General features: G+C 38.0%; 1 protein-coding gene across 5 annotated transcripts; it reads right to left on the minus strand.

The window, feature by feature from the left end:
• Positions 1-1,292: 1,292 nt before the first annotated feature.
• Positions 1,293-23,745, minus strand: sidt2 (SID1 transmembrane family, member 2). Of its 5 annotated transcripts, none has more exons than XM_073818082.1 (29): positions 22,934-23,745; positions 20,776-20,998; positions 20,570-20,691; positions 16,616-16,780; positions 16,336-16,381; positions 14,452-14,553; positions 14,262-14,345; positions 13,936-14,035; positions 12,521-12,586; positions 12,339-12,432; positions 12,156-12,211; positions 12,004-12,015; positions 11,103-11,141; positions 10,947-11,024; positions 10,769-10,825; positions 10,333-10,448; positions 10,189-10,262; positions 9,029-9,095; positions 8,867-8,940; positions 8,666-8,789; positions 8,440-8,557; positions 6,702-6,838; positions 6,449-6,557; positions 5,115-5,191; positions 4,915-4,961; positions 4,668-4,773; positions 3,425-3,535; positions 1,897-2,010; positions 1,293-1,812 (listed from the first exon to the last, which is right to left on the minus strand). In XM_073818082.1, exons 2-29 carry the CDS (start codon positions 20,971-20,973, stop codon positions 1,750-1,752), a joined length of 2,556 nt encoding a protein of 851 aa, XP_073674183.1. In that variant the 5' UTR covers positions 20,974-20,998; positions 22,934-23,745; the 3' UTR covers positions 1,293-1,749. The 5 variants fall into 5 exon arrangements, with proteins under 5 accessions (XP_073674183.1, XP_073674184.1, XP_073674185.1 ...); XM_073818083.1 differs by having other exon boundaries at positions 22,849-23,745; XM_073818084.1 differs by lacking the exon at positions 12,004-12,015.
• Between the last annotated feature and the right edge of the window lie 13 nt (positions 23,746-23,758).

Consider the following 23,758-nt stretch of genomic DNA (forward strand, 5'->3'; position numbering starts at 1 on the left):
TCTGAATCAAATGATTCGCGAATCGCGTTCAGAAGTTCATATCTAAATCAAATGATTCGCGAAGTTCCGATCAAATGATTCGCGAACCGAAGCCCTGATCTGAATCAAATGATTCGCGAAGTTCCGATCAAATGATTCGCGAACCGAACTCCTGATCTGAATCAAATGATTCGCGAAGTTCCGATCAAATGATTCGCGAACCGAATTCCCGATCTGAATCAAATGATTCGCGAAGTTCCGATCAAATGATTCGCGAACCGAACTCCTGATCTGAATCAAATGATTCGCGATTCGCGTTCAGAAGTTCATATCTAAATCAAATGATTCGCGAAGTTCCGATCAAATGATTCGCGAACCGAAGTCCCGATCTGAATCAAATGATTCGCGATTCACCCTCTGAAGTTCCGATCTGATTAAAAAGATTCAGGAACCATGATTAGAACAGCATTTAAAGATTACAGAAATGTTTCTCACAACGTTCCACTAACTTTATTTTTTACCCAAAATATAATGCCGTTTGAATGTTTTTATTATAATGTAAGAAGATTAAAATGTCCAATTTTCAACATTGATAATAATCAGAAATGTTTCTTTTGATCCGGCTACAGCTCTTTAAAACAGTGAATGTGGTTTGACTGATTCAGAGTATGGAAAAGCTCCATTTCACGCATCAGTACATGCTTTGTAAAATCATCACAAGCGATTGAGCATCGAAATTTGGCTCTTTTAGTTTGATCTGGTTTTTGCTAGTGAACCGCTTGAACAATCCAGCTGTAAAATCGTTTGTGGCTTTGCTTAGCTCGCTAGTTTTATGACATTAACTGAAATAAGCAAAAAAATCATGTTTACCTATAATATATTCATATTTCCATCCCAAAGATAACATCCAACACAAATCTAGGAACATATTGAGGTGAGGTAACTAATGAAACACTCCATTAATATGACCAGCTGCAGCTCAAAATACAAGTTAGATGTTCACATTGTGCATTTTGATGGAGTTTGTAGCTTAATTCACTAGATTTGAAAGAGTTTGAGCTGCAGTTCAGCTGCTGACAGTTCAATAGGAAGCATCCAGTCATCTCACACCATTCAAGTTAATCTAACACTTATCAGTATATAACTGTAATAAATATTTGAGAAATGATTGTTGTATGTGATTGTATAAGTCTATATAGAGCAAATGGGGAAAGCAGATGAACACAAAACAGCAGAACAACAAGTTGTTTATGGCCTTGGCTGTCCACACACTCAGTCGTCATGAAGCAGAACAGATTTACACGCCTGAAAACAACCGTAAAAAGTCTTTATTCAGTAATCATTCCTTTTGTAGTTTGTAAAAACACAATCAGTATTTTGAAGACAGTGCAAAATTGATTTCGTCAGATCAGAATCATCTTTAGATGAGCGAAGCAGCTCGGCTCGGATTTACAGTCGGAACCGCACGGTCCAAAACCACAGACACGGAAGGCCACAGACGGACACAAACGCAGACAACAGAGAAACTCCACCTGTACAAAAATGCATTGAGATTTGCAGGGCAGGTCGGAAGCGGTCAATCACGCTGATGAGGGGAGGAGCTCTGGCAGTTTGACTGGCACATTCGCTGTCCTATCAGCATTAGTTCCTGTATGAGGCTCCTCCCACACCGTCTCCGACTGGCAGGTAAACATATTCAGGTAGCGAGGCCTCTCGTTGGCCGACACCCCCGGTGCTGCTCTGTGATTGGCTGGTACAGAAGCATGTCCATCAGAAGACGTAGATTTTGTCTCGTTGAACCGTGTCCAGGTCGTCGTCCATAGTCAGCAGAACCTGAGAGCACAGACAGATGGCGGTTTATTGGACGTGATGATGTTCGGTTGTCTTTGAGTCTGACTGATGTTGTTTTGAACTCACCAGGAAGGATCCGAACATGGCGATGGAGGACAGGAAGTGCCAGATGTCGTGATCGTCAAAGAAAGAGAGCAGGATACACTCGCGGTTGTGCTCACGAGACTCAGCTGGGGTTTTCTGGAGACACACAGGTAACAGTTACTGAGCCGTCACTAGATGTCCAGTGAATAAATTAACCACATAATCACAATCGCCAGTGATTTTACCTCTATTTTTACATCTATTAGCAACTGAATGACACTGAGTGCAACCAAAAACCTTAAAGGAATAGTTCACTTTCAGAACAAAAATGTACAGATAATATACTCACCCCCTTGTCATCCAAGATGTTCATGTCTTTCTTTCTTCAGTCGTAAAGAAATGATGTTTTTTGAGATAAACATTTTAGGATGGATTTCTCTCCATATAGTGGACTTCTATGGTGCCCAGAGTTTGAATTTCCAAAATGCAGCTTCAAAGAGCTCTAAACGATCCCAGCCGAGGAAGAATGGTCTTATTTAGCGAAACGAAAAACATTTACAATTTATATACTTTTTAATCTCTACAGAGTACACACAGAGCTAGACATGATGAGCATTTGAGGTTATAAAGTATATAAATTGTAATTTTTCTTTTTTAAATAACTGATCGTTTGGCTAGATAAGACTCTTCTTCTTCAGCTGGGATCATTTAGAGCTCTTTGAAGCTGCGTTTAAACTGCATTTTGGAAATTCAAACTCACGGACACCATAGAAGTCCACTATAAGGAGAATATTCCTAAAATGCTTTCCTCAAAAAACGATTTCTTTACGACTGAAGAAAGAAAAACATGAACATCTTGGATGACAAGGGGGTGAGTACATTATCTGTACATTTTTGTTTTGAAAGTGAACTACTCCTTTAATGCTAAACCTTAGTAAAACAGGTAAATAAGCATCTAACTTTATTTTTAAATAGATACTTTGAAAAAAAAAAATGATTAGACGAGAAGCCCCATGAGCTGGGGTTGATGTAATGCTCATAAGTTTTTAAATACACTACTGTTCAAAGGTTTCTTTTTGAAAGAAGTCTCTTCTGCTCACCAAGGCTGCATTTATTTGATAAAAAAAAAAAACAGTAGAAATAGTGAAATATTATTGCAATTTAAAGTGGCTGTTTTCTATGTGAATATCTGTTAAACTGAAATTTGTTCCTGTGATGCGCAGCTGCATTTTCAGCATCATTACCTCAGTCTTCAACATCACATGATCCTTCAGAAATCATTCTAATATCCTGATTTGCTGCTCAAACATTTCTGATTATTTTCAGTGTTGAAAACAGTTGTGCTGCCCAAATTTTTTGTGGAAACGGTCAAACATTTTATTTTTCAGGATTCACAAATGAATAGAAAGTTCAAAAGAACAGCATTTATTTCAAATAGAAAACTTTTGTAACATTAGAAATGTCTTTACTTATCAATTTAATGCAGCCTTGATTAATAAAACGCACACATAACAAATAGCATTTAGGGACAGAAAGATATAAAGTGTGTGTGAGTGTGTGTTTGACCCACCTGCCATGTACTGAGACCCTGAAAGAAGAAGAAGAGAGCGAAACCCCAGACCACAGCGGTGAAGAGAATACACACCAGAGCCAGACACTGGATTCGCTCACCGCTGCGTAACTGCACACACAACAGATACATCACATACAACACATCTGAAGGAGACGAAAACTCTAATTCACATAAAGAACTTCAAACCCTGGAGCACAAGCTCCTCTCACAGAAACCACACAACAGTTCTTCTGAAGAACCGGTGGAGTGTCAGTATCTGATAGGGATGTAATGATATCATAATAGTCACAATATGAAGTCCACTATACAATATGGAAAAATATATTTTTTGTACATTTTAAAGTTAAATTCTTCAATCTAATCTAAAAATCTAAAATGAAAAGCTCCAACCCATGTTCCTAACTTAAGTCAAAAAAAGTCAGTGAATTGACTTGTACCTGAACTCTAAAGAAGGCTCAACCCTCTTTTTATTTGTGATATACTGTCTTAGTCTAAATTACATTCACACTGGTGTTTTAGAAGACAAACAAATTGAATATTATATTCATAACAACAACAACTATTTTACATTATTGTTATTCCTATGACAGTAATAGCCATATATTGTAAAACAACTGCAAATGTAAAATCAATGAACACTACAGTGGGTAAATTACAATACTTTCCTAATTTCTACACTTGAAAGAGATATTGTGAAATTGGCTTCATACTGCACTTTTAAGCGTTTATTTTGACAAAAACTGCAGTAGAGTTTTTATTTGGAAGGAAAACTCCAGCTTCAGTGAAAATAAAGCATAACTGGTGGACGTTGTGTTCTCAAACACGGACTAAACTCACAGTACATGCAATAAACCAGTTCACTGCATTCATTCACTGTGAACAGAGCCGTTCTGAATAGCGGAAAACACCGGATCATGAGCTGATTGGCTGAACGAAGTGTACTTTGCTTTAAAATGCACAGCGAGAACAGACTTGATGAAGGGATAAAGCCATATTGTGTTTTTGGTTTTAATTTGTTTGACAGATACTGTGCCAAAACATAATGGCCCAAAACACAACTTTAAAGACCTTTTAAGTAATAAGAAGTTTACATATATTTTAAAAACTACACATTTTGACCAGAAGACCTAGCGTTTCATATTGTAATGTGATCATGATAATATCGAGACAGTTTTACTATCGTGCTATCACCATATTGATAATATCATTACATTCCTAGTATTTGATTGTAGACTGGCACCTTCATTATGATGTAAAAGGCGAAGTAGAGCAGCAGATTACAGATGGCGATGGCCAGCAGGTACGAGGCAAAGTCGTTGGGTCGTTTAATGAGGCCGTACGCCGCCCTGAAAACACACACACACACACACACACACACACACACACACACACACACACACACACACACACACACACACGGGTCACACATGTGCTCGTATACATATGACTGAGAGAGATGTGAGATAATGATGATCAGTGTTACTCACAGTGACCAGTTGACAATGTTTCCCATGACCAGCAGAACCATCCGATCCTACAGACAGAAACACACACACGTCAGACAGATTCACTGAGACAGCTCTGTGTGTGTGTGTGTGTGTGTGTGTGTGTGTGTGTGTGTGTGTGTGTGTGTGTGTGTGTGTGTGTGTGTGTGTGTGTGTGTGTGTGTGTGTGTGTGTGTACTCACAATGTACATGGGTCCGCTGCACTGCCGAATACAGTCAGTGTAGATCACATGCAATATCCTGCGCAAGATCCCGGAGTCTGAAACACACACATCACATGTTTGAGTATGACTAAGTGTTTAAAGGAACACTCCACTTTTTTTGGAAATAGGCTCATTCTCCAACTCCACCCGAGTTAATAAGTTGATTTTAACCATTTTGAAATCCATTCAGCCGTTCTCCTGTTCTGGCGATATCACTTTTAGCATAGCTTAGCATAGATCATTGAATCCTATGAGACCAATAGCATCACGTTCAAAAATGACCAATGAGTTTCGGTATTTGTCCCATTTAAAACTTGACTCTTCTGTAGTTATATCGTGTACTAAGACCGGCGGAAATGCAAAGCTGCGGGTTTCTAGGCCGATAAGATTAGGAACTACACTTCCATTCCGGCGTAATAGTCAAGGAAGTTTGCTGCCGTAATATGGACACAGCAGGAGCAGTAATATCACACAGCACATCGCAGCACATCGTGACCAACTGCATGCACAGGGAGCATTCTTCGTTGGAAGTTACCCAGCTGGGAACTAATTTCAGGAGCTGTGTGATATTACTGCTCCTGCTTCGGTCATATTACTGCAGCAAACTTCCTTGACTATTACGCCGGAATGGAAGTATAGTTCCTAATCTTATCGGCCTAGAAACCCGCAGCTTTGCATTTCCGCCGGTCTTAGTACACGATATAACTACAGAAGAGTCAAGTTTTAAATGGGACAAATACCGAAACTCATTGGTTATTTTTGAACGTGATGCTATTGGTCTCATAGGATTCAATGATCTATGCTAAGCTATGCTAAACGTGATATCGCCAGAACAGGAGAACGGCTGAATGGATTTCAAAATGGTTAAAATCAACTTATTAACTCGGGGGGAGATGGAGAATGAGCCTATTTCCAAAAAGTGGAAGTGTGTGTGTGTGTGTTTGTGTTTGAGTGTGTGTGGGCATGTTTTTGTGACATATCAGGACACAAATGTGTGTAATAACATGGGTATGACATAGGTATTACAAGGAGAGGGTGACTTATGAGGACATTGCCCATGTCCCCACTTTTCAAAAGGCTTATAAATCATACAGAAAATGTTTTTTTGAGAATGTAAAGATATGCACAGTCTCCTGTGAGGGCTAGGTTTAGGTGTAGGGAAGGTGTAGGGTGATAGAAAGTACGGTTTGTACAGTATAAAAACCATTACGTCTATGGAATGTCCCCACATTTCACAAAAACAAACATGTGTGTGTGTGTGTGTGTGTGTGTGTGTGTGTGTGTGTGTGTGTGTGTTTGTGTGTGTGACTCACCAAGTCTCCAGCGGCCCATGTAGTAGAGCTGTGTGCTCAGCAGCATCGTGGCCAGTATGTGTATGACAGAGAAAACGATCCAGAATGCTGTGTTACCTTTACCAAACACCTGAGACACACACACAAGTTGACTAATCTCAGAAACACTTTTATCAGGTTAATGACAGTTTCTATGTCTTAATCAACCTTTGACCCCTAAACCAACCCTCACACCTGCACAAGATTAGACTGAAATGTGTGTGATATATCTCACCACTCCCAGCACAGAGAAGAATATGACGGCAGCCAGACATGCGTAAGCGGAGTACGCGCTGGCGTTGATGTCCGGGTGTCTCTTCTGATACAGCTTCAACATACACAGTCCAGCGATCATATACATGAACGACGTGTCTGAAACACACATCACATACATTAGATCAGAGATTCACAAACTATCAGCTAAAATCTTTTCCAAATGCATGTTATTGATCTAGTACAATTACTACTGGGGATGTAATAGTATTATCAATACCATCTCGATATTATCGTGGTCACATGACGATATGAAACAATAGGTCTTCCAGGCAAAAAGTGTAGTGAAATATATTTAAACTTCTTATTCTAACATAAAAGGTCTGTAAAGTTCGGCTCAGTTTGGGTGTTGTGGGCAATTATGCTTTGACACAGTCTCTGTCTAACAAACTAAAACCAAAAACACAATATGGCTTTATCCCTTCATCAAGTCTATTTTCGCTGTGTTTCAAAGCAAAGTGTGCTCTTCATTTAAGCGATCTGTTCACAGTGAATGAATGCAGTGAACTGGTTTATTGCGTGTGCTGTGAGTTTAGTGCGTGTTTGGGAACGCAACGGCCACCAGTTATGCTTTATTTTGGTTTACAGCATTTCACTAGGTTTGTAGTGAGATGTGTTTTTGTAAGCCTGTTTTCAGTGAAGTTGGAGTGTTCCTTTAAAATAAAAACTCTACTGCAGTTTCCGTCAAAATAAAAGCTTTAAAGTGCAGTATAAATTGCGGACAGCGAGTGGTTTAAGTGGGTAACGTTACTGCAGGCCAAATTAAAATAAATCTCTTTCAAGTGTAGACATTAGGAAAAAAGTATTGTAATTTCCCCACTGTAGTGTAAAGCAAAAATAATATACCTATTAAATATTAATTTTCAATTATTTAAAGTGCAGTTGATTCACAGTATATGGCTATTACTGTCATTGTTATTATTATTATATTCTAATTTGTATGGCTTCCTAAAACACCAGTGTAAATGTAATTTAGACTGAGACAGTTTTTCACAACTAAAAAGAGGGTTGTGTCTCGTTTAAAGTTTAGATACAGGTCAATTCACTGACTTCTTTCTTTTTTTCTGACTTAGGTTTTCTTAGTTAAGAACATGGGCTGGAGCTCTTAATTTCAAACCCCTTAAAGTGCATTAGATAGAATTTAACTTTAAAATGTACAATTTTTTAAATAAATATCAGCAATATACCAACAATAAATATCAGCTTGTGGTCTTCATATCGCAATAAAATTTGTCTTATGAGATTATGATATTATTACATCCCTAATTACTACCGTACATCTGTGCATGCAGTTCATTTTTTAAAAAAATGTTTTGACCTGGTAATTCATGAGCATGCTTCTGGCTTCTCTTTAGTGACTCTTGCAATCAATTAATTTAATCACTTAATCAATCTTATGCTTCGCCGTGGCACACTCACACTCATCTGAGAGCCACACCTCTATATCTTAACATCCAATCAACAACTGATAAACAGAACCAAGTCCCACCTTGCATTTCCTCTTCTTTGATAATCTGTTACACTCAGATGTATGTCACAATACTTCCATTTAAATGTAACTTGACATTTGTATGATTTACTCAATTATCAACTCATGAAACAGCTGCAGTCTCCACACAAACCCCAGTTTTGGAAAAAGCCTGAATTAGATGAATCACAGCAGAACAATCCCTGTGGAACATGAACGTCATCACACTCACCGAACTGGAAGTTGGTGTAGTTGGGACAGACGTGGTAACAGGCGCTGAGCAGCCCCTCCATCATCAGAGCAGTGCCCATCGCATAATACAGGCCAAAGTGCTTAGGAATGCCACACTCCTGAAAGACAAACACAGCATCTAAACACAGCCTGATTCCTGAGTGGATATGAAGCTTCGGTTTGTGCGTCAGTGGTTCAGACAGATGCGGACGGTCTCAGGTTCTCACCAGCGCTGTGTTTTCATTGCGTTCCAGTGCGCGGTTATGAATGATGTCCCTCTGTAGGACGATGAGCAGGAAGAGCAGCCCCAGCATCACATAACCCAGGTTACTCAGGATGTTATTGAAGGAGCTGAAAACATCACAACACTCACATTTACTGCAGATCTCATCAGGAGAACACTGTTAGTCTGAAGAACACACACACACCTTAGAGCTCCCAGAGGGTGTGCACACAGGAAGTTATAATAGCAGATGTCTTGGTTTCCTGTGACATTTACAACCTGTCAGAAAAAAAAATACATGATAATCATCATTATAGTCCAGTCAAGGCAGAACACATGGCATGAGACAAAAACAGAGATTTGATACCGTCTGATAGGTGATAACCAGCTGAATGACAGGAAGAGCGTAAAACACGGCGATAGTAGAGATGTTCCTATAAACACAACACACACGTCGCAATCACTGGAGCTGTGGACCAATTATAGCTTTGTAAACATTCGAGATGTGCGCACATCATGGTTGCAGAAAACCCAGGAAGAGATAGCCTTTACGGCTAGAGAATTACACAGATACGGTACAAAAAAAGATTCATTTTCAAGATGTTATCCGCATATTACAAGAGCTTGTCACTCAGCGATAAGCACTGTTAATCAAGAGATGATGTTAGATATTGGGATAGTCTTGTAGATCTGAAACAGGGATGGCATGTTTGATGAGCAAATCCTATCTGGTTGCAGAAAACTCACTGTTTTTGAGTTAAATTAAGTTAGAAAGTTTGAACTAGATTAAAATGTTTGTCAGGACAAACTTCAAGTTGGCTTGAAAAAGCCTGATCAGAAAGTGTGAAATAGTTGTAAAAGTTTTAGAAATTGTAGAAATGTTATGGTTTTCAGTCCAAAAAAAAAAGTTTAAAGTAGTTTTAAAGCTAAAAGATTGAATGTTTTGAAGGCAATACAGTCAGATGAATGGATGGATAAATGGATAGATAGCATGTTTTAGCATGTTTCTAACATGTTTCTAGCATGATCAGTTTTGTCAGTGTGAGTTTGAATAGTGTTGGCTCATTTGAACATTCCGTCAATGTAAGTCTATGGGATTTTCCCTAGTTTTAATCATCATTTTTATGAAAACCGTAAGTCTGATCAGTTAGAAAAGATCCAGCAGCTGGAGTCCGATCAGTCTGAAGATCTGGCCTGAGTTTGGAGTTTGTAGAGATAAAGCTCTAAAGCAGTCAGAATGTTTAGTCTCAGAAGAATAATATACGTCTGCATTTAGCTATAAATGACGTCTTTGGCGACAGTATTCTATAAAAATGATTTGCATTCTGATTTTGACATCAAAAGGCACAAAAATATATATTTTTTTCTCTTATTCCATGGATTGAAGCCGTTTACCTCCACTTGTTACCAGTGTTTTTCTGCAACTAGTATGCGCACACAGCTGCAAGTGACATAACTGTGACGTCTACTAAACTGGTCTATAAAACAAAAACATGTGCTTCCCGTCGGGACCCGTGTGAGACTCACCAGAAGTAGATCTGGTATTTCTTGCTGAGGATGCGTTTGTCTTTCCGAGCGAGATCAGAGACGCACAGGAACTTCTGTGAAGGACAGAGAGTCACAGTCAGTAAATAATCACACAGACCGAGTGTTTCTCTGTAGTTCACGCACCTTTGTGCGCACAATGTTTTTGTCCGAGTCGATGTCGGCCAGCGTGTCGTAATCGTCCTCTTCTACCGAACTCAGAGACTCTTGGCGACTGCGGCCGACGCTCTCTAGAGAACGCTCTGAAACACAGAAACCAACGCTCATTACGGATGCATCACTGAATGAATGAATTCCCATGACTTTCCATGCGAAATTTTTCAGCTAATAGGGCACTTGATTTACTCCTTTGCATTTAAATAGACATTTTTATCCAAAGTGGAACAAAATTTCTTAACTCCCGTTCATTTCAATCAAAATTACTGCAAATGCAATTAGAGAAATGATCATTTCCAATGTTTTTCAGGGCATTGGACCAATATTTGTAGGACTTTGATTTTGGATTGGGTGGGATTTGATATGGATGGTGCTGATTGGCTGATTTATAAAGTGGGCGTGTCACCAAAGCGGATGGCTACATGATGTGCTGTGATTATTCGCCGTTTAAAAGACTCCAATCCTAAATGGTAAAAATAAACCAGTCAGAAAGCAGAGCACATCAGACAGCCAATGAGAGGGCAACGAACTGTTAACAAGAACATGAATATGAATATATTTTGTGTTTGCATGTGTGTTTGTACCCAAATATCCGTAGTTCCCATCGGCTGATGCTAAACTGTCAGTAACCGCTTCAGAGCTCAGAGTGCTGCCGTTATCAGCTGGAGAAACAGACAGACGGATTACAACACGTCTGACGCAGAGAGAATCAGTCTGAATGAAAACTTTCACAAACTCACCAAATGAACCGTATTCATATGGAGAGACTGGAGCCTTTCCTGAAACACACATAGTGGGTTAAACAGATGCTCTGTGTGTGATATATATACTTTAACTCCATCTAAATCTTCAGTGTTAAAGATCACACACTGATCAGCTGTGGGAGTGATCCACATTCACACAAAATCAACACAGAGCTGATCTCAAGCGCTACTATAGCAGTCTGTAATATTGCACACACTACTGGCATTCATGTTTGTTTCTACAGAGATCAGTAGATCATTCAGCAGAGTCACTCCTGCATGTAAATGAGGCCGTCATTCCCAAAACTCAGATCAAAAGATGCTACTATTCACTTCTAAACAAGAGCGGGTTAGTGTTTGGGTTAGTTTAGTGATGCCACAACTACAGATAGCTCCCATAAAGTGAGAGAGTTTGTGAGCAAAGGAAAGCAAAAAGAGTCGTATCTCACACAAACACACACAACTCTGTATAGCTATGTTTGTGAAGACATACAGTGACACAATGCAATCTCTAGCTCCTTACCCTAAACCAACCCATCAGAACTAAGTGCCTCACCCAAACCCTTACCCTAAACCTAACCTTTACCCCATTAGAACCTGATCCCTAAAACCAAGACTTGACCCTCAAACGGGCCTTTAAATGGGTCTCAGAAAGTGAGGACTGGCCAAAATGTCCACACTCCGATGGTCTAAAACTCAATCTGGCCCTCACAAAGATAGCTGTACAAGTACACACACACACACACACACACACACACACACACACACACACACACACACACACACACACACACACACACACAACACACACACACACACACACACACACACACACACACACACACACACACACACACACACACACACAGCATGCAAATAAATCACACACAGATCTTACCCAAGAGAGATGCTAAACACACACAAAGATGCCAAAAAGGAATAGAAAATAAAAGAATAAACACTTTAATAAAATCACTCTTTACATTAAAGACATGAATAATTGTGTGACCCAGATGAGTTGATGAATCTCCTGTAGGTGTGTTCAGTTACCTGTCTCTGCAGGTGAGGTGTCAGTGTTCAGAAGCCCCTCCCTCTTCCTGTTCATCCTAAATAAAAGACAAATGTAATTGGCTGTCGTTGAATCACCATGAAAACCATGGACTACTGGATTTATTGAGTGCTGCTGGCATCATGTTTGAGATTCAGAGCAGCATCTGTGTCATAATGCCATACCTCTTGTTCTCCAAACACGCCACGAGAAACGTCAGCAGGTAGAAGGACAGGAAGATCCCCAGACAGAAGAGCATCCCCATCACATACACCTCCGCTAGAGAACACACAGAATGAGCCAATGAGCTGATAAACTGATGGACAGATGAACGAATAACTGATCGGATGTGTAGTGTGCAGCTCACAGTTAATGGCAGGAGTAACAACCACATCCAGAGCTTTACTGCGATTCCCGGCGTCCAGCAGCTCATCTGAAGAAACACAATCATGTCAAACATGGATTCTGATTGGCTGCAGTAGAGTAATGCTATGCTCTGATTGGCTACAGCAGAGTAATACTGCTGTATGCTCATCAGGAGATGTTGGAGTCATAAATGGTCAAATAACAAGGCTATTGTTACGTTTATTTTGGGGAAAAAGTTGCATATAGCCCCTTTAACGTAGTCAATGTACTGGAATAAAAACAATACGTACTCTACTGCACTAAATCAGAACTCAGTGGAGTAAAGCCCCATTCACACTACACGCGACATGCAGCGACTAAGCGACGCGATCCCATTCATTTCAATGGAGAGCCGGCGATTTCCGGCGACGAGAGCGACAGCGGCCGTCAGCGACCGTTGGCGACCGGATGTGGGCGTGACCAGCGACGCGACAAAGTTCAGAATCTCTAAACTTTATGCAAATGAAGAGCGACTTTCGGGAGCGACAGCCAATAGGAAAGAAGACCATAGTGCTCGTGATCATTCTCCTTTCAGCTCCAGCAGTGATTGTCCTGTTTTATATGCCATGTCCATGCCCACATACAAAAATAATGTTAACTGCATTAAAATGAATTGTAACCTGCTTGTCTTTGTTTCCAAAGTTGCTTTGGATAAAAACGTCTGTTAAATGACGTTACTAAGCAACCAGTAATGAGAACGCCCACTCGCGACCTCATCGCCAGCCTCTGGCGACATGCAGCGACAGAAGTCGCGTCTAGTGTGAACGGGGCTTATCACTGTGCTCTGATTGGCTGCAGTAGAGTAACACTGTGCTCTGATTGGCTGCAGTAGAGTAACACTGTGCTCTGATTGGCTGCAGTAGAGTAACACTGTGCTCTGATTGGCTGCAGTAGAGTAACACTGTGCTCTGATTGGCTGCAGTAGAGTAACACTGTGCTCTGATTGGCTGCAGTAGAGTAACAGTGCTCTGATTGGCTGCAGTTGAGTAACACTGCTCTGATTGGTTGCAGTTGAGTAACACAGTGCTCTGATTGGCTACAGTTGAGTAACACTGTGCTCTGATTGGCTGCAGTAGAGTAACAGTGCTCTGATTGGCTACAGTTGAGTAACACTGTGCTCTGATTGGCTACAGTTGAGTAACACTGTGCTCTGATTGGCTACAGTTGAGTAACACTGTGCTCTGATTGGCTACAGTTGAGTAACATTGTGCTCTGATTGGCTGCAGTTGAGTAACACTGTGCTCTGATTGGCTGCAGTTGAGTAACACTGTGCTCTGATTGGCTGCAGTTGAGTAACACTGTGCTCTGATTGGCTGCAGTTGAGTAACACTGTGCTCTGATTGGCTGCAGTACTGTGTTCTGAATAGTTGAACTAACCGGGTAAGAGTGGGTAGAATCGAAGTGGTCCTCCGCATGCCTCATCTTCAGTCTTCACCACCACCACCACATAGAAACTGTTACTGGGGAAATCCTTCCTCTGAAACACACGGATCAAAGCCACTGGTTTACTAAAGTGTCAAACAATTAAATCACTTGACCAATTCCTCATTTCTCAATGCCTGATTACAATACTAAATGCAGACAGGTTTCAGTGAGAATTAGGCGACATAGAATGTCAATAGCCAAGTATAGAAGTAGTTGTGCAACGGAAAGGTCTTGTGATGATAAAAGTGTGTGTGTGTGTGTGTGTGTGTGTGTGTTACCTGCACTGTGATGGCGGCTGTGGTGGTCATAGTCTGATACATTCCAATAAACGCCACATTATTATCCAGATCATAAACCGGACACTGGACAGACAGAGACAGATATCAGCATATGCACATCTGACTGACTCTGACATACGTGTGTGTGTGTGTGTGTGTGTGTGTGTGTGTGTGTGTGTGTGTGCCTCACCTGGATGTCCTGTATTGACATGACTGAGCAGGGGAAGATATTCTGTGAGTTCACCTTCACAATCACTGTGTCCACACCGTCAGGAAACACGTACTTGAAGAACTGCACACACACAGTCATTACACTCCAACACTGCAGGAGATTGTGTTTGTATCTACTTAACCATTTTCTGAGAACAATATATATCTGGGAATACAGTAGTCAACATTCGAAGTGGATCAAAAAAGTTCATCAAAAGTTGTTTTAAGAATGGCTATTCTTTTTGGTTTTTCAAATTTGATGAAAGGTTTTGATCCACTTCGAATGTTGACTACTGTATATTCACTGCCACTCAAAACTTACTCAAAAAGTAACCCTAACCCTAAAGTCTTTACTATCATTTTTTTATCAATTTAACGCATCCTTGCTGAATAAAAGTATTTTCTAACAAACAAAGACAGAACGAAAAATGTACTGACCCCAAACTTTGAACGGTAGTATATATTGTTACAAAAGATTAGTATTTTAAATAAATGCTCTTCTTTTTAATGTTTTATTTATTAAAGAATCACAGGTTTAAAAAAACAAAACAAAAACATTGATAATAAATCAGCATATTAGAATGATTTCTCATTTGAATAAATGCTGTTCTTTTTAACTTGTTATTCATCAGAGAATCCTGAAAAAAGTATCACAGGTTCCAAATATATATTTAGTAGCAGAACTGTTTCCAATATTGATCATTCTAATAATAAGTCAGGATATTAGACTGATTTTTGAAGGATCATTTGACACTGAAGACTGGAGTAATGATGCTGAAAATTCAGCTTTGCATCACAGAAATAAATTGTACTTTAAAGTATATATTAAAAAAAAAACACTATTTTAAATGGCAATACTATTTCACAATATTAGTTTTTTCTATATTTTTGATCAAATAAACGCAGCCTTGATGAGCAGAAGAGACTAACTCATGTTATTACATATTTCTATCCAAAACTGATTGAATCAAGAACCCATTTCTTTTCAAATTGAATGGCAAAGCAAGGCAAGCAAGGTGTCTGGTTGTATCGAAACAAATAACTTGTTTTCTAAGCTTTATTATGGCAATGCTTGTGGTTTTTGAAATGAATCTCAGTGGTTGAGATTGTGACAGCGACCCCTGCTGGTCCCCTGAAAACATCATTCAGCTATCCAGAAAATGATGACAGTATGATCTTTTTTGGGTGAATTATCCATTTGAGCTTGGTGTACAGTAATCACAGGTAGGGTTGCAAAAAGGTGGAAAATTTCTAGTAAATTTCAGAAACATTCCAGAAATTTTAGAAACTTTCCAGGATTTGTTTTTTTTTTTTTTGGAATCTTCCAGGGATTTTTGGAAAGCTTCTGAAAACTTACCAAGAAATTTTTCGCCGCTTTGCAAACCTATCTGTGATTGCTGTACCCAAAAAAGTCTTTCTTTCTTCAGTGGAGCACAAAAGAAGATATTTTGAAGAATGTCTCCATTTTCTGGCAATACAATGGAAGTTTTCCTTTCTTTTGGTAAAAAATGAAAAACTATGCCTTTAAGTGCTGTGTGCATCTATCATGATTCATCACTCATTAAAGTGAACTGCACACAGCAGCTTCTGTTATTCACATCCTTCAGAAGCAGGATGTCAAACACACACCTGTTTGCTCTTTCTCTCACACACCTGTCCAGCTCTGAACTGTGTGACGCTGCAGGACTGAGATCAGAGGATGTTCATCAGTGCTGGATGACTGACTGACTGCTCTGAGATCAGCTCTGCTGCGTCTCCAACACTCACTGATGCTCATCTGAGAGCCATTCAAACCCAAGAGTGTGTGTGTGTGTGTGTGTGTGTGTGTGTGTGTGTGTGTGTGTGTGTGTGTGTGTGTGAGGACCTGTGGTTGGGACGGTGTCGCATTGAAGCTGAATTTCTTGTCTGTCCTGTGAACATAAAGAGAAGAGAAGAGCTTGACGTTCCTGCAGATCACAGCACACACCCTTCTGATGCAAACATGACACTCAAACAACTAAATCACCAGCTGCAGGCCACGTTTACAGCAGTTCACCAAGAAAACAATGAGACTGGAACAACTCAGATTCGACTACAGTCAAAGTCTGGAGACTCCAGATCAGCGTGGCATCATGATATGGCCTGAACTCTGACCAGTGACTCACTGCAGCGTGAAGCTGTCCACACGACTGACGCGCAGCTGATAGTGGATCCCAGCGCTGGACAGCGTCGACACGTCCACGTAGAAGAACTGCGTCTCTGACACGGCTTTAGTGGGCGGCTGACACAGCGTACGGCCCACCTGTGTGTACGGATACTTCCTCTGATACCTGCACACACGTCATTCACATTATAGACAGGGATTCTGCGGCTCTTAAAGGAACACTCCACTTTTTTTGGAAATAGGCTCATTCTCCAACTCCCCTCGAGTTAATAAGTTGAGTTTTACCGTTTTGAAATCCATTCAGCCGTTCTCCTGTTCTGGCGATATCACTTTTAGCATAGCTTAGCATAGATCATTGAATCCTATGAGACCAATAGAATCACGTTCAAAAATGACCAACGAGTTTCCATATTTGTCCTATTTAAAACTTGACTCTTCTGTAGTTATATCGTGGACTAAGACCGGCGGAAAATGTAAAGATGAGATTTTCTAGGCCGATAAGATTAGGAACTATACTCCCATTCCAACGTAATAGTCAAGGAAGTGTGCTGCAGTAATATGGACACAGCAGGAGCAGTAATATCACACAGCTCCTGAAACAGGAGAACGGCTGAATGGATTTCAAAACGGTAAAACTCAACTTATTAACTCAGGGGGAGTTGGAGAATGAGCCTATTTCCAAAAAAGTGGAGTGTTCCTTTAAATATCCTAATCATGGCCTAATGAGATCTTCAATCAGAGCAGAATATTACATTCATAAAGTCATGGCATTAATTGTAGCATACACTGTAAAATATATATATCTTTCTCGGGATTTTTGTCTTGTTTTCTAATACAAATATCTAAACATCAATCAATACTGCATATACCCTAGTAAAAAAAAAGTCTAATATAGTTTAAATCTATTAACATATCGCTTGAGACTTCCTGATATAAAAATTATTATTCAACTTTATTTGGAGTACTACTTGTGCACAATACAATGCAAAAAAGGCTTGTCTTACTTAGTATTTTTGTCTTGTTTCTAGTCAAAATATCTGAAAATTCTTAAACTCTTCTTCTTAATTATTCTTATTCAGTTATTCTTAATAACTGTTATTTTAGATATTTTGACTAGAAACAAGACAAAAATACTAAGACAAGAAGTGCATGCTTAATATTAAGCCTAAAATGTCATTACTGATGATCTTCAAACGCAAGATATTTAAAATGTACCTAAAGTATATTTATTTGACCCTAAAAATCTAGCACCCTCTATTCTAAAAAACAATTTAGACTACTCTAATCGTTTACTTACTGCTTGTTTTCTTAAAAAAACAAAAACACTAGCTTCTCTGTTCTTGTATTCTATCTATTTTTAGGCATCGAACACTAGTTTGCTTTCAAGCATTGCTTCCATTGTTCCCTTTTGTAAGTCGCTTTGGATAGAAGCATCTGCTAAATGTAAAGTATACTAAAGTATACAATCAAATATACTTAACCCTTGTGCAACCTTGGACATTTTTGTTCATTTTAGTTTAGTTTTTTATACTTTTACATGCGTTAATGCTAACTTCACAAATTTTGGCTCAGGTGTGTATTTTCCTTCATTTTCTTTAATAAATGTATTTTACACTAGGTACAAAAAATAGTTCCTCTCAGCACCTTTTGGAAAACCCATTAAAACTCAGATTTTTAATCCCAGAGCCATTTAACTATAACATGCAAATACAATATTTGTTAATAGGTGTTTATTCTGTTAGTAAGGCTTCAAAATAAAAATTTGACTACCTATTACTAGATGTTTTTTTTTTTCAAATTTGCATATAAAGCAAATATTCCTGTTTTCTGCTTGTGCAAATTATAGTCTATTATAGAGTCAATTGGATAAATTAGGCAGCTATAATTGTGAAGGTACGTTAGTATGTATGTCAGAGTGTGGTTTGTATGTGTAATGTTTGAAAGAGATAAATGAGACTGTACTGCGAATCTCAAATCCCAGCGCTGCGTTTGCCAGCAGAGCTTTGCTGGAATCTAATGGGAAAAGTTTGGTTCCGCACCCAAACAAAATCTTCCTAAAAGCTGATTTTTTTTAAGATATCAACTTCAAATTTGGAACACAACTTGTTTAGATATATGGCTTTGATTTTCTATCCATTTCTGAGTTCAAAATATTTTATAAAATATATAATTTTCATAAGCTTAAACCTCTATAACAATTTTCCAATTTTTACTACTTTTTAACTTTAACAATAATAATTAACAATTTGAGACCAAACTTAAGTCCTTATGTACTCGCAAGCTTCATTTTTCTCCTCTATAAACCTGTGTAACTTTTTTAAATTAATGCACAGAGGTTAGGTTTATCTTTGGCACTACTTTTGTGCAATTAAAGTGCATTAAGTACAAAATTAGTTGTTTTAATTATATAGTATTATTGTAATTATAGTATTAGATATACCAGTTTAGCACACTAGAAGTACAATTGCAAGGTATTTTTCGTAAGTACATAAATAGTAAATGTATTTGTAGTATACTTAGTGTAAAATAAATTTATTTTAAATTCATTTTAGCATATTTATTTTTCACTTGGGTCCTCAAGTTGTCCCAAACCTGCATGAGTTTCTTTCTTCTGCTGAACACCAAAGTGTTTAATATTTCTCTATACTATGTAAGCCAATGCAGACCAGCAACTGTTTGTTTCCCCACATTTTTTAAAATATCTTCGTTTTTGTTCAACAGAAGAAAAAAAACAAACTCATACACGTTTGGAACGACATATAAATCATGTCAGAGTTCTCATTTTTGGGTGAACTTGTGTGACATCTAAACAAATGAGTTTATTGCTTCATTGGCGCTGCTTGTGCAAAAAACAGAAGCTCCTAAGGAACTGAAAGATCAAAGTTCACACATGAAGGAACAAATCATCACACCAGAGTCCAAATTAAACGTGGACACCTGATTATCATCTGACTCTGAGCTAAATATATAATTATTATGTGATGAACTATAAGAAGCAATGTATGGTGACTGACATGTATGTGACCCTGGAGCACAAAACCAGTCGAGAGCAGTGTTGGGGGTAACAACAAGTTATAATAATATACGTTTTTCAGAGTAACTAGTAAATTAATGCATTACTTTGACAAAAAAATGTCTGAGTTAATTTCCCCCATTTATTGATTAAAAGCTCTCCTGTCCTCATGTTGAGAGAAATTGTGAGTAAGATGTTCCTTTAGTTCTAGAATAAATGTGAACATGCATTAATTCATCTCACTCACTAAAAAAAACAGATCCAGTGTTCTTAAAATTAATAAAAACACTGAATTAAATATGTTAAATAATACAAATATCCTTTATGTATTTAATCCCATTGGATGATCCAATTCATCCATAATAATAAGCAAAAATGACTCAAGATAATCAAACATTTGTTTCCTTTTTTAATGCTGAAGAGTTGACATTTGTTCTTCTGCGGTCTACTGTACAGACGGAGATTTACTTTTCTCTAAACCTGAGGCTTTTGGTGTGAAAAGGCTTTTACATTTGACAAAAATACAACTTTTTATATTAAAAACAAACAAGCAAGCCCTGCCCAGATTTAAAAAGTAACGCAAAAGTAACGTAACACATTACTTTCCATAAAAAGTAACCAAGTAACGTAATTAGTTACTTTTTAAGGGAGTAACTCAATATTGTAACGCATTACTTTTAAAAGTAACTTTCCCCAACACTGCTCATAAGGGTAAATTTTTTTTAAACTGAGACAATCTGAAATAATAAATAAGCTTTCCATTAATGTATGGTTTGTTAGAACAGGACAATATTTTGGTTGAAATACAACTATTTGAAAATTGTCCAAATGAAGTTCTTAGCAATGGATATTTTTTGGTTGTTGTTGTTGTTGAAGACTGATGAACTGACTTTGATCGTGTTATTGTGGGATGTCGGGTTGCTAGGCAACAGTGGTACTCACAGGCCTCTGAGGATGAGGGGGACCTGAAAGGACAGAACGGCCTGTTTCTGCCGGACCACGAACAGAACTGGACTCTGAGTGCCCTCCGACAGCAGCTCCACGGACACACGCACACCCTCCGTCTGACAGAGAGAGAGACAGAGAAGTGAGTTCCTGTGATCACATTAGATGTCAGTGCAGCGGTCAGTGCTGTGATAAACTCCTGCCTTGTTTCTGGAGACGGTGTGGTTGTAGGAGTAGATGGTCTGGTTATCGCTGGTGACCGTGTCCTCATACGTCACGTCGAACTGAGCTTCTTTCTGGATGACGGCATTATCGCCGCACGCCGCCGGACGCAACCACACCAGCATCAGGACCAGCCAGACCGGAGCAAACCGGACAGAACCGCAGAAGAACTCCAGCATCCTGGATCCCTCATCAGCCTGAGAACTGAAGAACCAGGAAACACACGTCTGTGACCTTTACCAAGTTTCTGCATTCTTAACATGCTTCAGCTGAACAACAGAGAGACTGGAATATTTAGGATTGTTTGTGTTTTTAAAGCAAGTCTCGTATGCTGGATTTGTTTGATCAAAATACAGATAAAAACATTAATATTGTTCAATATTTTATTAATTGCTGTGATGCGCAGCTGCATTTTCAGCATCATTACTGCAGTCTTCAGAAATCATTCTAATATACTGATTTGCTCCTTAAGAAACATTTCGGATTATTATCAGTGTTAAAAACAGTTGTGCTGCACAGTATTTTTGTGGAAACTGTCATACATTTTATTTTTCAGGATTCACAGATGAATAGAAAGTTTAAAAGAACAGCATTTATTTAAAACAGAATTTTTTTCTAATCTTATAAATGTCACTTTTAAAGAATTTAATATAAAGAAAAGTATTAATTTCTTTCCCAAAACAAAATCATGAAAATTCAAACATGCACAAAAGTTTGGGATCAGTAAGATTTTTTCTAATGTTCATCAAGGCTGTTTATTTGATCAAAAATGCAGAATTTTTTAAATATTATTATGATGTAAAACTATATTCTTCTATTTTAATATACATTAAAAATTTAACTTATTTCTGCGATCAAAGCTGCATTTTCAGCATCATTACTGCAGTCTTCAGTGTCACATGATCCTTCAGAAATCATTCTAATATACTGATTTATTATCAATGTTGGAAACAGTTGTGCTGCTTAATTTTTTTTTTCAAACTTAGCATTTATTTAAAATATAAATCTTTTCTAACAATATACACTACTGTAGAATTTGTATTCTTTCTTTTTTTTAAGTAATTCATACTTTTATTCAGCAAGGATGTGTTAAATTGTTAAAAGGTGATAGCAAAAACTTATATTGTTTGAAAAGATTTATATTTTGGATAAATGCTGTTCTTTTTAACTTGTTACTTATCAAAGAATCCTGAGAAAAAGTATCACAGGTTTCAAAAAAAGTTTTAAGCAGCACAACTGTTGGCAACATTGATAATTCTAATAAAAATCAGTATATTAGAATGATTTCTGAAGGATCATGTGACTCTGAAGACTGCAGTAATGATGCTGAAAACTCAGCTTTGATCACAGGGGGGAAAAAACACATTTTAATGTATATTAAAATAGAAACCATTATTTTATATTGTAAGAACATTTTGCAGTATTATAGTTTTTTTCTGTATTTTTAATCAAATAAACGCAGCCTTGATGAGCGTAAGAAACTTCTTTAAAAAATAAATATTTTTAAATAAATAAGATTTTAAAATATAATCAAATTGTATTTTAAATTGTAATATTACTGTCAAATAAAACAACTTCTTTCAAAAACCATTACAAAATGTTAATATTTCAGAACTCATGTCTACATTTAGATCAATGACTCTTTATTTTATTAAAAAATTTTTTTTTATCAATGTCATGATAGAAGAAGCAGTCTGGACATTTATATTTATACTGATTAATATAACAAACAAAATAAATTAATAAAACTGATTTAGCCGAATAATAAATGATTAAATCATGAGAGAATGTTTCTGTCTAGTGTCTCCAAGGCCATAAAACCACACACAGGTGCTGAAGTAAAATATGGTAGAATTGAATTAAGATTGGCTGTACAATTACAATTATATATATATATATATATATATATATATATATATATATATATATATATATAATATAGACCACAAACACATCCATGTAGTCATAAGTATGTAGTCAGAAATATGAGATATATAGAGTATAGTGAGCAGATAAACACAGTCTCGGGTTCTGTAGATGAATGTTAGACTGACCGTATTTAGCGTTAAGCTGATGATGATGATGATTTACCCGCTGTATATCCGATATAAACACATCATATCACACGACAGAGCTCACCATAACACACACAGTCCGCTGTTCAACTGATGGAAACAGGATCTGCTCCGTCCGCGTCGGTTCCGATCCGCTCTCTGCCGCTCTGTTGTTGATTCTGACCGGACGCCGCGTCAAGTGATGTCATCGCGCACGCGTCATGTGACCCCTCATAAACACATACGGAACACTATTGACTATCACACCGATTTACACAATCTACATGAGGCGCAGCGTTCATAAATCAATATTTATTCAATATGTAAACGTGTCCAGATTAGTTCAATCAGATGATTATCTGAGGGCGGAGCTACACTGCGGAAGAGCCAATCGCAGCACAGAGTGACACGTGACCCCGTTGACGTCGTTTGTTTACGTCTGAGCTGAAACTGACACCGAAGCTCATTTATGCAGACATCTGTGGGGCAAACGTATATTATTTACACTCAAAGTGCAATTCATGGATAAAGCGGTGATGAATCAGTGATTTAAGGGCAGATATTGCAGGCAAAAACGCTGTTTTGAATTTGAGATTTTGGGCTTTTTGTTTTTAAGTGTTTTTTTTTCAGACTAGTGGAAAGAAAACATCCTAAAGACATTGTTAAGTCTTTCTTTTGTAGCACTTTATCTATTTGTGTCAATAGATTTCAATTACAATGCATATTTTTAAAGGCCATGAGTTTTTTCTCCTACACTGAGATATTAATCTCCACTTCAGAAGCACTTATATACACTGAACTTTACATTTTATTTCTGTCTATATCCTGAAGGTTTTTACAGAGGGATTAGTTCAGATAGAATTTACTCGATTTTATTCACCAAAAAAGCAAAAATATTTTAGTTTTAATT

This window comes from Garra rufa, chromosome 14 (assembly GCF_049309525.1).
Source record: "Garra rufa chromosome 14, GarRuf1.0, whole genome shotgun sequence".
NCBI lineage: Eukaryota > Metazoa > Chordata > Actinopteri > Cypriniformes > Cyprinidae > Garra > Garra rufa.